Below are 14,419 nucleotides of genomic sequence, written 5' to 3' on the forward strand. Positions count from 1 at the left end.
GCCTGAGCTAAGAGAGAGCTCTGGGAGAGAGTTCCCCACCCCCTCCCTGGAAGTACCTCAGAGGTGACTAGCACTGCTGTGCCTTGAGGGCGCTGTGTTCTAGCGGCTTCCCTGAGGTTTGAGACTGAACAGTAAAGGCGACACAAAGCCCAGCCTATGCGTCCCGGTGGGGCGTGGATGTCTGCAGCAGGTGATATGAAAAGCCCCTGCGCTCAAACTGGAAGTGTCTGCCAGAAACTGCGGTCCCTAGTTCAAAGGTTCCGCTTCTCTGGGACTTCCGGAGCTGAGTTCCACACCCTCCAGCTGAGCTAGGCAGTGTGTGTGTTGCCTTGGGCCGTATCCGCCCACTTCTCAATCTCTTAACTAGTCTCAGGTGGGAGCTAGGGGCCACACCCCCCAGTGCCGAGATCTGCTGAGTCACCCCCAGGATCCGAGAAGATCTAATCTATCTTTGAATTTTTAAAGTAGTTTAGATTTCTCTTCTGAACTGCTGTATTATAAGCAGAGAAGAGCTAACAGCCTGTGCCAGATTCCTTTATCTCAGTGGCTTCTCTGATCCCAGAGCCCTTCCCAGCGCACAGTATGCTAGCACCCAGCGTCTGCACTGGCCTCTCTTCTTCCTCCCCTGAGAACTGACCTTTTCTGTTGAAACTCCAGATTCTCTTCAGCTGGTAAGTCGTGCTTCCAGTCCTTGTGGTATCTATCAGTCCAACGCTATTTCTGAGGCTGATTTATCTAATTGGTTGTGAGGGAGTAAGGACGTTCACAGAGTCGTGTGTTTCTTCTCCGCCATCTTGGCTCCGCACGACTTATTTTCTAAATATTTCTAAACTTGAATGCCAATTGCTGGGCAGCTGACAAATTTGTGACTTTCTGAATGATGGTTACATCCTTCAAACAGTGGGAGAAGCAGTAAGGAGAAATGCTCTTCTGTTTTAGGTTTTGACCAACAAAAGAAAAATTGGTTGTTGGAATAGAAATGATAGGAATATTTGGAGGCAAGTGGCAATTTTATCATGGAGTTTTTAAAAGGCATCAGCCATAGTCTAAGTCTCCTCTAGAGATGGAAAGAGCATATATTAACACATTCAGAGAAGGACCAAGGTGGGCTAATATTTTGCCAGAAAAATTAATCCAAGAGATATGGGAAACTCTTGAGAATAAATTCCACAGAAACATGTTGCCATTATTCTGATGACTATGAAAAGAGGGGAACTGCTTCATAAGAATTTGGATGCATTAAAAACTCAACAAATTCAGGGAAAAAAATATATATATGTAGAAGATGAGAACAATGGCAAATAATTGAGTATAAAATGCAAAAGGGCAAGGTTTTATAAGAATTATGCCAGCAATAAGAGAACTGTATAAATATGTACACATATATTGTATTTAAGGTATACTGTAACAAGACTGCCTGGCATCTAAGGGAGGGGGTGGAGGGAAGGAAGGGAAAAGTTGGAATAAAAGTGATTGCAAGGGACAATGTTAAAAAATTACCCATGCATATGTTCTGTCAATAAAAAGCTATAATAATAATAAAAAAAGAATTATATCAGCAGTGTCAAAACCCACCATGGATTAAGACTGATGATGAATGCTCAAGGTAACAAGGAAAAAAACAGATTTTAAAGTTATATTGGGAAAAAAAAGGAAAATCAAGGAAGGCATCAGAGTGCTACCAAGGGTATATGGTATGATGATAGAGATGAGAAATCTGAACTACTCAAATCTCTTTGTTTCTGTTTTCTTATCATAGAAAATGATCTTTAGAACATAGCAGATGGTGATCAGGGTAGAAACATGAAAAGTGAGAAGATGGTCAGATAATGTTCATTTTCTTTAAAAGAATTTGAATCTGTTGATTCTGAATTACATACTGGCAAATGTATTTGCTGAGCTGCTGTCAGTGATCTTTGAAAGATCTTAGAGATTGGAAGAGATTTCCTGGAGAAGAGCAAATTTAGGAAATAGTGCTATGAATGAGACTTCTCTTTTTGACAAACTCAGATTCTTCAGGAAGAGAAGTATTGATCACTCAAAATCAGGGCTTCATCAAGACTAGGTAATGCCAGACTGACCTCATTTCTTTTTCTGGTAACATGGAAATTGTTATAGATATAGTAAACTAGATTTCAGCAAGACATTTGGCAATCTCTTATGTTCTGCTTGCCCATAAGATAAAAAGATATAGGCTATATTATGGTATAATAGGTTGAATTAGACTAGTTTGAATGTCCAGACACAAAGCATAATTATTAAGGTGGTGTGATGGGACTAATAACTATCACTTTGCACCTCCAATCAAAATGGACGTTTTCCCTTTAAAGAGTACAAAGTTGTCTATGGGATCTGATTGACTTTTGCCTTCGATTACATAGATTTCTGGTGATCAAAAGACATAAAAGCCTCATCAAAAATAAGTTGGGGCCCTCTGATGTGTATGGATGTCTGAAGATCATGTGAAGATTCACAGTCACCTATGCTTCCCTGTGGGTATTAAAGGGGATGCATGTATTCTTCTAAATAGAAGGAGCAGGCTTCTATTCAGGTAGAATGATTAGTTCAGTGCTGTTGGAAGTTACCTGGGAAGGAAGGTAAAGGAAGCAGCAAGAGTAACATTTCTGATTGTTTTTGATCATCCTATAGAGGTCGATTTGCCTAAATAATCAAAGTTCAAAGCTTGTGGAAACTAATAGTGCTGGTGGATGCACAGATGTCAGGCTCTTAGCTGATAGGGATGGAGACTGACAAGCTGCAGATGGAAACCTACTGTGTGGTCTCCAACCATGAGATTCTTCTTTTATTCTGTATTCTAATAAGATTGGAACTGTGAGATAAGATTATGAGAGTGGAAGAGAAGAAGAGATTTTGGGAACTCCCACAGTTGGTAAAATCACAAAACCAAAAAATCCAGACTTATAATTTGATTACAGCATAATTTTGAGCAAGTTAAATCACTTGAAGCCTCAGTTTTGGGGTCTCTATGTTATAAATCTCATAGGCCTTTATTTTAAGGCTCAAACAAAATAAGTGATACACAAAACACTTTGTAAGTGAAAATGATGCGGCGTAGGGGCGTAGCTCCCTTTAAGATTCCTTTTCTGATCTCCAACTTCCTTTGGGAATGACCTTTGATTTACAAGATCTGGTCAAAAATCACCCTTTTGTATTCCAAGGGGAGAGATCCGTACCTGAGCTAACTTGGGCTTGTACCCAGGCCCCACCAGATCTGAGCTGACTTGGGTTTTTCAGCCCCCACTATCTGCTCAGATTTCCCCAAAACAGTTTCTTCCTTATCTGAAAAGCCCACCAAGAATTTTGGCACTGCCCTAGGCCCCTTCAAGCAAATAAAAGAGCCAATCTGGAATCATCTCTTGGCAGAGAGTTGAAACATATGAGCACCATGCTTTGCAATCACAGACTCTCTGTCCCGCCACTTTTGGTGTATTTCTTCCTCTATCTAATACCTTTTTACTAAGCAGTCTTTAACCTTACTTCCAAACCCTACAATAAACCTCTTTTTATCAATCTAGGTTTTCAGGCCTGTAAATTCATTTACAGGGGACTCTCGCCGCTACTAGAACTCATTTAACTTTGTATCCTTGTGCCAAATCCAAAGGGGTTGCAGGGGAGCTCCATTCGACTCCCTGTACCCCGAACCTGTCACTAGACCTCAATTAAACCTAATTTTATTTAGGTATCCCTTATCTAGACCACCTCAACATTAGGTTATACCTCATCAATAAGATCCTACATAAATGTAAATTGTCATTATTCAATTCCTGTGATTATCAAAGCTAATCTTAGTGACTAAAAAATAGTTTAAAAGCTCTCTTTAAAAACAAAACAAAACAAGTAGGAGTAGAATTGTTACTTTAACTCTTATTTTTTAGCAGATTAGTTACTTAGAGAAAAAAAGGTACTAATATCTATTTCACTGGAAAGATGATCCAAATCTTGATTAATATTGTACTATTTTAATGGCTAAAAACAGTGGAAAAAACACTGAAGAAAAAGAAAATTAATTTCATGGCAAAGCACTTAGTAAAAGAAACTCTGTAATGAAAATAGGCTAAAGCAAGAGGAATCCAGACTTGATATGAATAAATGATGATGCCAAAAAATAAGATTGGTCATATTAAAGATAAATTGATTGGGGAAAGGGAAGAGATAAATGAAAGGATGGCTTAAAGATACATATGTAGTGTTACTGAACATTTACTAAGTAATAAGAAAGGCATAAGTGATCACTGATAATTTCAAATATAAGTTCAACTTAATTTAATAAGAATTTATTGAGATGTGGTACAGTACCATGTATAGAAAGCTGACCTCAAGACTGAAAGATCTAGGATGAAGTTGAATCTTTGACATGTACTAGCTGTCTGATTGCTTCACCCTTAACTGACAAGTCACTTAATCTCTCAGTACCCCAGGACATCCCCATAACCTACAAACTGTAAAGCAGATGCCAATCTGCATTGATTGGGATAATTTCTAAGCAGAAATTCTCTATACTAATGGAATCAAAGATCCATGGCGAGAAAAGGATTTGAGGACTTACTAAATGTCTACCACTTGCTAGTCACTCTCTAAGGGAATAAAGATATAAAGAAAATAAGTCCTGTCCTTGAGCAGCTTAAATCATAATTGGAGTAATATATTGAAACATAAAAGCCTGAGATTAACTAACTGTCTAATTTATTAAGGACTTCTAAGGTCCTAAGGATATGACACAAAATGAACTGTTCTCTCCATATTAAATTGTAAACTCCTCAAGGATAGGGACTGCTTTTTGCTTTTACTGTATTCCTAGAATTTAGCACAATGCCTAAAACAAAAACACTTTCTGCCTGCCTGCCTGTCTGCCTTCTCTGAAGTAGTTTATATTCTATAAGGGGAAACAATATCACAAATGGTTTCTACCAGGGTGACCTTAGGTAAGTCACTCAATTTAAAACAATCTAATAGACTTGTCTCTGAGGTCTCTTCCATCACTAGAATTATGATCCTTTATTTATACACATTAAGTATATGCAAAAGAGTATTCAAGAAAAGCCTCATACAGAGTCACTTTGAAGTACATTAGTAGAAAGTGCATACCAGGCATAGGGAACAATAGCCTGTTGAAGGCATGGAGATCAGGAATGGATCTTGAGGAACAGCAAGAAAGCCAGTTTGGTTGGAACGTGTAGAATCTAAAACCTGAAAGGTAGGCAGAAACAATGTTATAAAGACACTGAAGCAGCAAACAGGAGTTTGCATTTGATCCTAGAAGGAGACTTTAGGTGAGACATGGTCAGATACACACTTTAGGAAAATCACTTTGACAGCTATATGGAGGATGAGTTGGTAGAGGGAGAGACTGGAGGCAAGGAAACTAATTAGGAGCCTATCGAAATAGTACATGGGACAGGTAATAAGGGACTGAACCAGAGTATTGGCTGTGTAAGTATGGAGATGGTGAGAGATACTGTGGAAAGACAATCAAGATGACTTAGTTAACTGATAGAGTACATGGAGAATGGGAGAAGGTGGAGTCAAGAATAACTTTCAGCTTGCAAATCTGGGTAACTGGGAGAATTGAGATGTCTTTAGTAAAAATAAAATTCAGAAGAGTGAATGTGAAGAGAGTGATTTCTCTTTTGAGACATACCGAGTTTTAAAAATGTCTATATCTATCCACATAGTTGGTGATGTACCCATTGAGAAGAAAGAATAGAGCTAGACAGAGCTAGAAATCATCTGTGCAGAGAGTAGTACTATGAGAGCTGATAAAATCATTAGGGGAATAGAGGATGGGCCAAAACAGAGCTTAGTGGATACACTCAGATGGGACCAGAGATAGAGGGCTATTCAGCTGGAAAAGGAAGGAGTAGTAGTTATATAAGAACCACAGAGAAAATATCATAAAAACTTAGGAAGAATGTTCAAGAGGAGATGGAGATCTAGGGTCAAATGCTGCAGATTTTTTTAAAAGGATGCAGGTTAAGAAAAGGTAATCATATTTGGCAATTTAGAGATCACTGGAAACTGAATTTTTTAATTTAAATTTTATTTCACAAATCAATTTTCTCTAATTCCTTAACCCTTACCCCTATGGGAAAAAAAAAAAAAAAAAAAGGAAAACAAATTTCTTTTAACAAATATGTATAGTCAAACACATTCCCTCATTGGGCATTTTCAAAAAATAAATGTCTCAATCTTCAAACTAAATGTATTACTTCTTTATCACAATGTAAATAGCATGCTTCATGAAACTACAGAAGCCATTTTATTGATTGCAGTTCTTATAGCTTTCAAAGATGTTTATTTGTATAGTGTTGTTATTATTGAACAGATTATTCTCCAAGTTTAACTCATTTCATTCTTCATCAGGTTATATAAGTCATCAAAATTGTTTAATTTTATAAAATGGATGTCTTAGTATCAATTATTCTTCTGGTCCTGGTCACTTCACTCTACTTTAGTTATACAAACAGAAGAACAGTACATTATTAACTTTGTAAGGGGCAGCTAGGTGATGCAGTGGATAGAGCGCACCAGCCCTGAAGTCAGGAGGACCTGAGTTCAAATCTGGCCTCAGATACTTAACACTTCCTAGCTATGTAACCCTAGGCAAGTCACTTAACCCCAAGTGCCTCAGCAAAAAGTAACTGAATGATTTGAGATGAGGAGGGAGAAAAAGAAAGCTGTTAGCAAATTGTCTCAATTTTTAAAAAATAAAGTGTGAGACAAAGTTCTCAGTTGAAAGGGTTGATGAGGGAAACTGTTAATAAGTTTGATAAAGGACAAAAAAGGTTTATTAAATAATATTTACTGGGCTTATTTGCTTTTTTGTGTGGCGTACCTAATCTATTCCAATGTTTGACCTATTTTTAAAAAAAACATTTAGAAGTGTTTTGACAATCACTCTGTTTAAGATCAGGTGGTTGCAAATAGGAAAAAAATACAAGATAAAACAATATTTTATTTGGAACCACTTGCTCTATGAAAACCAGGCCACTGGCAGTTAATCAGTTACTATGTTCAAAGAGCTGTGTTAAGCCCAGGTATACAAGAAAGGCAAAAGTTAGTGACTCTTCTTGAGGAACTTGCAAAGTGAAGTTTTAATATCAAGCTTTGTAAAAAAAAGCTTTTGTCCTCAAAAATAATTAGAACTCAGCATGAGATTGTAGCCTCTTTATTTGGTAATAGGAACATGCTGCTATTCTAACTAGTGTGTTCCTTCTTTTTATGGTAGATTATTTACAGCATTCTACCTTTCCCTTTCTCCTAAGACATCCCCCTCTCACCTCTTAATTTCATTTTTAAATATCATCTCTTCATATTCAACTCACACCTATGCCCTCTGTCTATAGATACTTTCTAACTGCCATAATAATGAGAAAGTTCTAATGAATTACAAATATCCTCCCATGTAGGAATATAAATAGAAAAACCTTATTAAGTCCCTTATGATATTACTTTTCTGATTATCTCTTCATGCTTCTCCTTAGTCCTGTACTTGAAAATCAGATTTTCTATTCAGCTCTGGTCTTTTCATCATGAATGTTTGAAAATTCTATTTTTCATAGAATTCTGACTTTTTCCCCTGAAGGATTATACTCAGTTTTGCTGGGTAGATGATTCTTACTTGTAATCCTAGATCCAATACTCTCTGGAATATCATATTCCAAGTCCTCTAGTCCTTTAATGTAGAAGCTACTAATTCTTGTTATTCTGACTGTGGCTCCACTGTATATGAATTGTTTCTTTCTGGATGCTTGCAATATTTTCTCCTTGATTTGGGAGTTGTGGAATTTAGCTAAGATATTTCTGGGAGTTTTCATTTTAGGATCTCTTTCAGGAGGTGATCAATGAATTCTTTCAATTTCTATTTTATCCTCTTGGTTCTAGAATATCAGGACAATTTTTCTTGATAATTTCTTGAAAGATATCTAGGTTCTTTTTTTTTTTTTGATCATGATTTTCAGTTAGACCAATAATTTAAAAATTATCTCTCTTATTCAAGAAAATTTCTTAGAAGATTCTTTGAAATACTATTCAGAAAGAAATGATATATAGGTATACACACCCACACCCACACATATAAATATTCCCCAGACAATCTTTGAAGTCGAACGTTGAAAACAGAAGAAAATTTCACTGAGATGCTTAATATAAAAATGGAATTATAATTTTCCTTAATTTTGGATAGTCTTCAAATTTCTCCAGGTACCACCTTAAAAAAAAAAAAAAAAAAAAAAAAAAAAAAAAAAAAAAAGTTATTTTCCTAAGGAAACAATTTTCTTTTTAAAAAATTAATCAAGTATTTCCAAAATAAAAGCAATGGGGGATATTTTTTGTTATCATGACAGTAGAACAAAGAAATGGCTGAACTAGATCTACCAACTAAACTAATATTCTAGGATGGAAGTAGAATGCCTAAAACAATTTTATTTATGAAATGGGCTATCAAATATCTGTTGCTACTCAAAAGGGATAACTAATTTTTAGAGAGGACCACAGTCAGTGGGGAAACTCTGGGTAAGGTATAAGACCCTTCAGCCCAGAGGGAACCTGCTGACAATGTCTGGTTTGTCTCCCCATCTCCCCTGTGGGCGCTTGGCCTTCCTGAGAAATCAGGGGGTGGTGACAACCTGTGTTGAGATTGAAGCAGAGTGATATCAAACGGAAGAGTGATACCACGTGGCAAACTACCTACAATGGCAAGTTGTTCACTTGGTCCCACATGCAGTGTTGTTTTTGTTATATTATATGAGGGGGAAAGCCCTTGAAATAAATGGACTCCAGTCCCGCCTCATCACTTCTCCATTAAGATGGTATATTTTAATCACCCTGGTATAGAGGCTCTAGAAAGCATTGGTATGATTTGTCACCCCAACTTGGGGGCACTAGAAAGCAGAACAACAAATTTGACTTATTTTGATTTCAGCAAAGTTGTTAATCCTATCTCACATCTCTATTTTCATTGTCAACACTTAGTACCAGTGTCTGGCAGGCATGTGATAAGCAGTTTACAAAATGCTTATTGATTGATTCTTACTGATCAATGTAGTGGGGAAAATAGAGCTACAAAAAGTCCTGGGTTAGAGTTCAAAAATCTCTCAAATATATGGCAGGATAATATTTTCTTGTTTATTTTCCTATTTTTGTTTAGATCTGTGATTTCACTAGTGTAAGTTAATGGTCTCAAACTCAAATAGAAATGGAATCCTGCAATACAAATGAATATAACTTAGGTCGTGTTATAGACACACTGGGGAATTTTGCAAGCTGTGAGCACTATGAGTTCGACACCTAGAATAGGATGCTCCCCTTTATGAAACTTCCTATTTAACAAAACATGTCAGCAAATATTCTTCAAGTCAAAGTATTAAAGAGTTGCCAAGAATACTGAGAAGTGGTATGGAGAGTTAAGTGACTAGTTCAGGGGATTTAGTGTCCTAAGCAACTATAAGATTATAAGAAGATATAGGGATTAGATCTGCAATTTTTAGCTATGGAGAGGAACTCCAAGATGAATAAACTTCATCCTCAAATGCACATATATAGTTCTGAAATTGAAAGCTTAGAGAGTGGTGTCAAACTTAAATAGAAATAGGGCCCCTAGTATGTAAATAAGGATCCTGCCAACTACACATTTACTTCATTTTTAAATGTGCTGTTTATATTTTTATCTAAGTATTTCTCAATTACATTTTAATCTGGTTTTGGCTGTATTCAGGAGAGTATGGATCCATGTGGCCCTCTTGTTTGACACATATGGCTTACAGCACTGAGAGAAGTTAAATAACATTCTTGGAGTTACACAATCAGTAAATGTCAAAGGAAGACTTGAACTCAGGTCCTTGAACCTCCAACCTCTGCTACTAATCCACTATACCAGGAATTCTCCCAAGATATTGAGTCTAGCAAGAAAATATATGAATAATGACTATGTGACCCAAATTGAAAATGATTCAACATGTTGCTACTTTTAGGTTAAGTAACCATTTGAAATGTTTCAAAACAAGTTCAATTTTAGCCTCAGTGAATTAAAGTTAATAACCCTGGAATATTAAAAGAACTATTATAAAATAAAGATTTTCAGCTTTGACTTCATCATTCCATAAGCACATTTAGGATAATTTATTTGCATTTCTAAGCCGTTTTACCTTGCATCTGAAAAGGTGACTAGCACTTACTACAGAAAGACCTAAGAGAAATGATTATCATTCCACTGTAACTGAGAGAAAAAAAAAGGTTGCTTTACCATCTTTTAAACAAATAGAATATAACCCATTGTGGAAGGGATACCCAGTTCAATTATAGAAAGGCAGAAATGACACATGAAAACAAAGAACAACAATAAAACAGAATGACAGAATCAAAAAATTTTGCAGTTGAAAGAAACCTCAGAGATAATCCAGTTCAATTCATATTTGAACAAGAATCTCCTCAAAAAAATGATCATCCATCCCCTGCCAGTAAGATGTCTAGTGAGGAGAAAACTACTCATTCCCACATGTGCCCATTCCCTTTTGGGAAAACACTAATTGTTAAGAAGTTTTTCTTTAGATCAAGTCTGTTATCTTTCCACAACATTCAGTAACAAACACACACACACACACACACACACACACACACACACACACACACACACACACACACACACACACACACATATTTTAAAGTGGAAAGGAAAGGTCTATTAGCACCAGATCTGAAACTTTCTACAAAGCTATTTAATTATTAAAATGATGGTTTTAGTTTAAAAAATGGAAAAGTTGATCAGTGGAATATATTAAATAAATAACATAAGGATATAAAGGAACATAGCAGTATAGTGTTAGATAAACCCAAAATCCTCAAATACTGGAATAAGGATTCACAATTTGAAACTATTGGTAATTTAGAGAAAGCAGTTTGTCAGAATAGTTTATATATATAGAACACCAGTCCTGAAGTCAGGAGGATCTGAGTTCAAATCCAACCTCAGACACTTACTACTCCCTGGTTGTATGACCTTGGAAAAGTCACTTAACCCCAAGAAAAAAAAAATTAGATACAGGCCAAATATCACACTATATGCCCTAAGAATCTTCAAATGGACATGATTTAGCTACAAAATGTCACATCATGAATAAATCAGAGAAGCAAGGAAGAATTTACCTTTCACAAGAATAGATAAGGGAAAAGTTTATGACCAAAAAAGAATGTACAAAGTCATAGATTGACTAAAATTCCTATATGCTACTCACCTCTTGACAAAGCTTTCAGACTCAAGGTACAGAATAAAATATACATTTTCAGGCTTCTACTCAATATGGGAATTTGTTTTGTTGAATATGCATTTCTATTGCAAAGATTTTTTTTTTCCTTCTCTTTTTTCAATGGGAGTAGGAATGTAGGAAGGAAAGGAAGCTAGTTATAGATTTGCAAAAAAAAAAAAATCATTAAAGAAGTTTTTTTTTAAGTAAGTTTAAAAAAAAATTATAGCTCTGTATTTTTTTCCTTGTAGCTCCTCCCTTCCCTTCTTCAAATGAGAAAGTGAGAAAAACAAACATCTGTTACAAATATGCAGGGAAATTCCTTCAATGGTCTTGTCTAAATATATCTATATTCTAGGTCTATGGATCATCTTGATTCTTCTGAAATTGGCCATTGTGACTATTGGTAATATATAGAAATGTTGATAATTTATGTGGATTTATTTTATATCCTGCAACTTTACTGAAGTTAATTGTTTTAAGTTGACTTGAGTTCTCTAAACAAGCCATCAAATCATCTGCAAAAGTTATAATTTTGTTTTCTCTTTGTCTATGTGTACTTCCTCAATTTCCTTTTCTTGTCTTATTGCTACACCCAGAAGTCCCATCACTGTTTTGTACAATAATGGTAATAATGGACACTCCTGACTTACTTTATCCAGGTATTTCTCCTCTTATATTTCCCAATACAATCCTGGATCACATTACTCTCTTTGCTTCTATTTTGCATTGTTGACATTATTGAGTTTTCAACACACTCATCTCCCAAGATCTTTCTCAGATGAACTGTTATCTAGCTATGTTTTCTCCATCTTGTATTTGTGATTTTTTTGGTTTTATTTTCTAACCCAAATGTAAAATTTTATATTTGTTCTAATTAAATTTCATCTTATTAGATGTAGCTCAATGTTTTAACAGTCTTGGGAATAGAGGTAGTACAATCGATAGAGGGCTAGGCCTAAAGTCAAGAAGACATCTCCCTGAGTTCAAATCTGACTTTAGACATTTACCAGCTGTGTGACCCTGGGCAAGTCATTTAACCTTGCTTGTCTTAGCTTCTTCGTTTGTGAAATTAGCTGAGAAGAAAATGGAAAGAGTATTTGAGTTTCTTTGCCAAATGGGGTCAGAAACTGTAAGACATAATTAATCAACAAGAACAACAATAACTTCTTTATTATGTTAACAAACTCTCCAAGATTCATATTTTCTGAAAAATTGATTAACATATTTTCAAGTTATTAATAAAAATGTTAAAAACCTTGGGGCCAAGGACAGATTCTTGAGTTTTCACACTAGAGGACTTCTTCCAAACTGACCTGAATTATGCTTCCCAACCATTTAATTAATTCCAAATAAATCTAATCATAGTTGTCTTCTCAACAAGTCCTCAACAAAAATTTATTCAGTGCCTACTATATTTCATGCACTGTGTGTTAAAATACCAGTCCCTGCTCTCAAGGGGCTCACAATCTAATGGAGAAAACAATTATGCACAAACAAAATAGGGTGCAAAGTGTGTTCAGGGAAGACTAGTGAGGAATGCTGAATTCTTTTGAGGACTTCTTTCTACTTTTGTTGTCTACCTGATCCACTTAAACCTCACTTGTGGCTCCAAGAAGTTATAGCATACATACTAGTCACACTCTGGTAAAGTCTTTTTGCAGAAAGGCTAAAACATATTGAGGGCAATCGAGGGGTCTCAAATCCATCAGTAAATTAGGGGGTATCGATCCCAAGGATATGAAATAGGTGAATGAGAACAACTTGTTCCAGTGGCCATGAGGCAACTGAAGCAGGTGTTGTGATGCACTGAGAGCATGTCTAGACATCAAAGAAGCCAAGGTCATCCTCTGCATCTTGAGCCATCACTAGTCATCTTTACTTTGCCTGCCACTGAACTGTAATGGCTCTGGAAGAGAGGTCAACAATTTCGTGTAACTGTACCTCATTTACATCATTTGGCACTTACATTTGTTTTCTGCACGAATCCAAACTGATCACTCATAGCATTTCACCATTTTTACCTACCTTAAAATCCTGTGGTGATAGACAAGTAATAATGCAGAGAGATGGTTCTCAACAGACCATCATCTATCAATGCTGAAGCCATTGACAATTTACCTCAGGTAAAGTTAATCCCTCTCTAGTTGAAGTTTCCACAGAATACTACGAATACTATGGGGCTCCTTTCCTGGGGTAAACAAAGCCCCTAGTACTTATTCTATTCTGTATCCCAGTACAGATACACTGGGAACTGTAGCCACAACCCTGCATACAGATAGTCCAGGACATAGAGTGGTCTTCTCACTGGAAGCAGCAGTGGGATTTGGCAATCCCTTGGGTGTCTGAGCAGCCTATTAAGGACCACACTACTCATCTAGTGTGAGGAAGGAGCTGGAAAAGATGCTTTAAAAACTGCTTATTATTCTGGCTTGGATAGCTTAGCAGGAAGGATTCCAACCTGTAGTTGAAACAAAAAAAATGTACAAAAACCTCTGCAAAGATGATTTGACTCACTATCAGTACATAGAATATGTGCCACTTATAGAAAACACAAAATCATGCAGACCTGAAAGATGAACCACCCTTGTAGCAAGAGAACTTAGCAGGTATTGCATCCAAATAGCAGTTCTGAGTGAAATAAGTCTGGGAAATGAAGATCAGCTTCCTGAAGTCAGAAATCATTTTTTCTGGAGTGGCCACAGTGAAGGAGAGTGCTGTAAAGTTGGTGTAGGTTTTGCAATTCAAAAAAAATCTAGCTCATGTGCCTACCAAAAGGAGTGAACAAGACTCATGACAACTCGATTGCCACTTGCAGAAAAATGCCACACCATCAAAAGTGTCTATGATTCTTCCATCATGACAAACCTTGATGAGGTTAAAGAAAAATTTTTTGAAGTCCCAGAGGCTTTTATTATCCATGTGCTTAATTATAATTCTAGATGACTTTAATACTAGAGTAGACTCAGATTAGAAAAGATGGCAGAGATGGAAGAAATAGAGCTGGAAACAGCAGCAGCAATCATCACTTACTATGTAAGATATATGCATCTCCTGATCTCAGCACTAATACTGTCTCCTGTTTATATATATGCAATAAAACTTCATAGAAGCACTCTCTTACAAAATACTGGCATTTAATGACTATGTGATTGTAAGAA

At 36.2% G+C, this 14,419-nt stretch overlaps 1 protein-coding gene across 3 annotated transcripts in view; it reads right to left on the minus strand.

Annotated features, from left to right (window-relative positions):
* SRD5A1 (steroid 5 alpha-reductase 1) overlaps positions 1 to 14,419 on the minus strand; it is an 86,387-nt gene that overhangs the window by 41,112 nt on the left and 30,856 nt on the right. Inside the window, exon 5 of one of the 3 annotated variants that reach the window (XM_074279143.1) lies at positions 7,952 to 8,227. The exons of the other annotated variants lie outside the window; for them this stretch is intronic. Coding sequence (XP_074135244.1) covers positions 8,161 to 8,227 — 67 coding nt within the window. The 3' untranslated portion in view covers positions 7,952 to 8,160. Of the gene's footprint in view, positions 1 to 7,951; positions 8,228 to 14,419 lie in introns of those variants that run through there. 3 annotated transcript variants of the gene reach the window in all.

Source organism: Sminthopsis crassicaudata, chromosome 1 (assembly GCF_048593235.1).
Source record: "Sminthopsis crassicaudata isolate SCR6 chromosome 1, ASM4859323v1, whole genome shotgun sequence".
Classification (NCBI taxonomy): domain Eukaryota; kingdom Metazoa; phylum Chordata; class Mammalia; order Dasyuromorphia; family Dasyuridae; genus Sminthopsis; species Sminthopsis crassicaudata.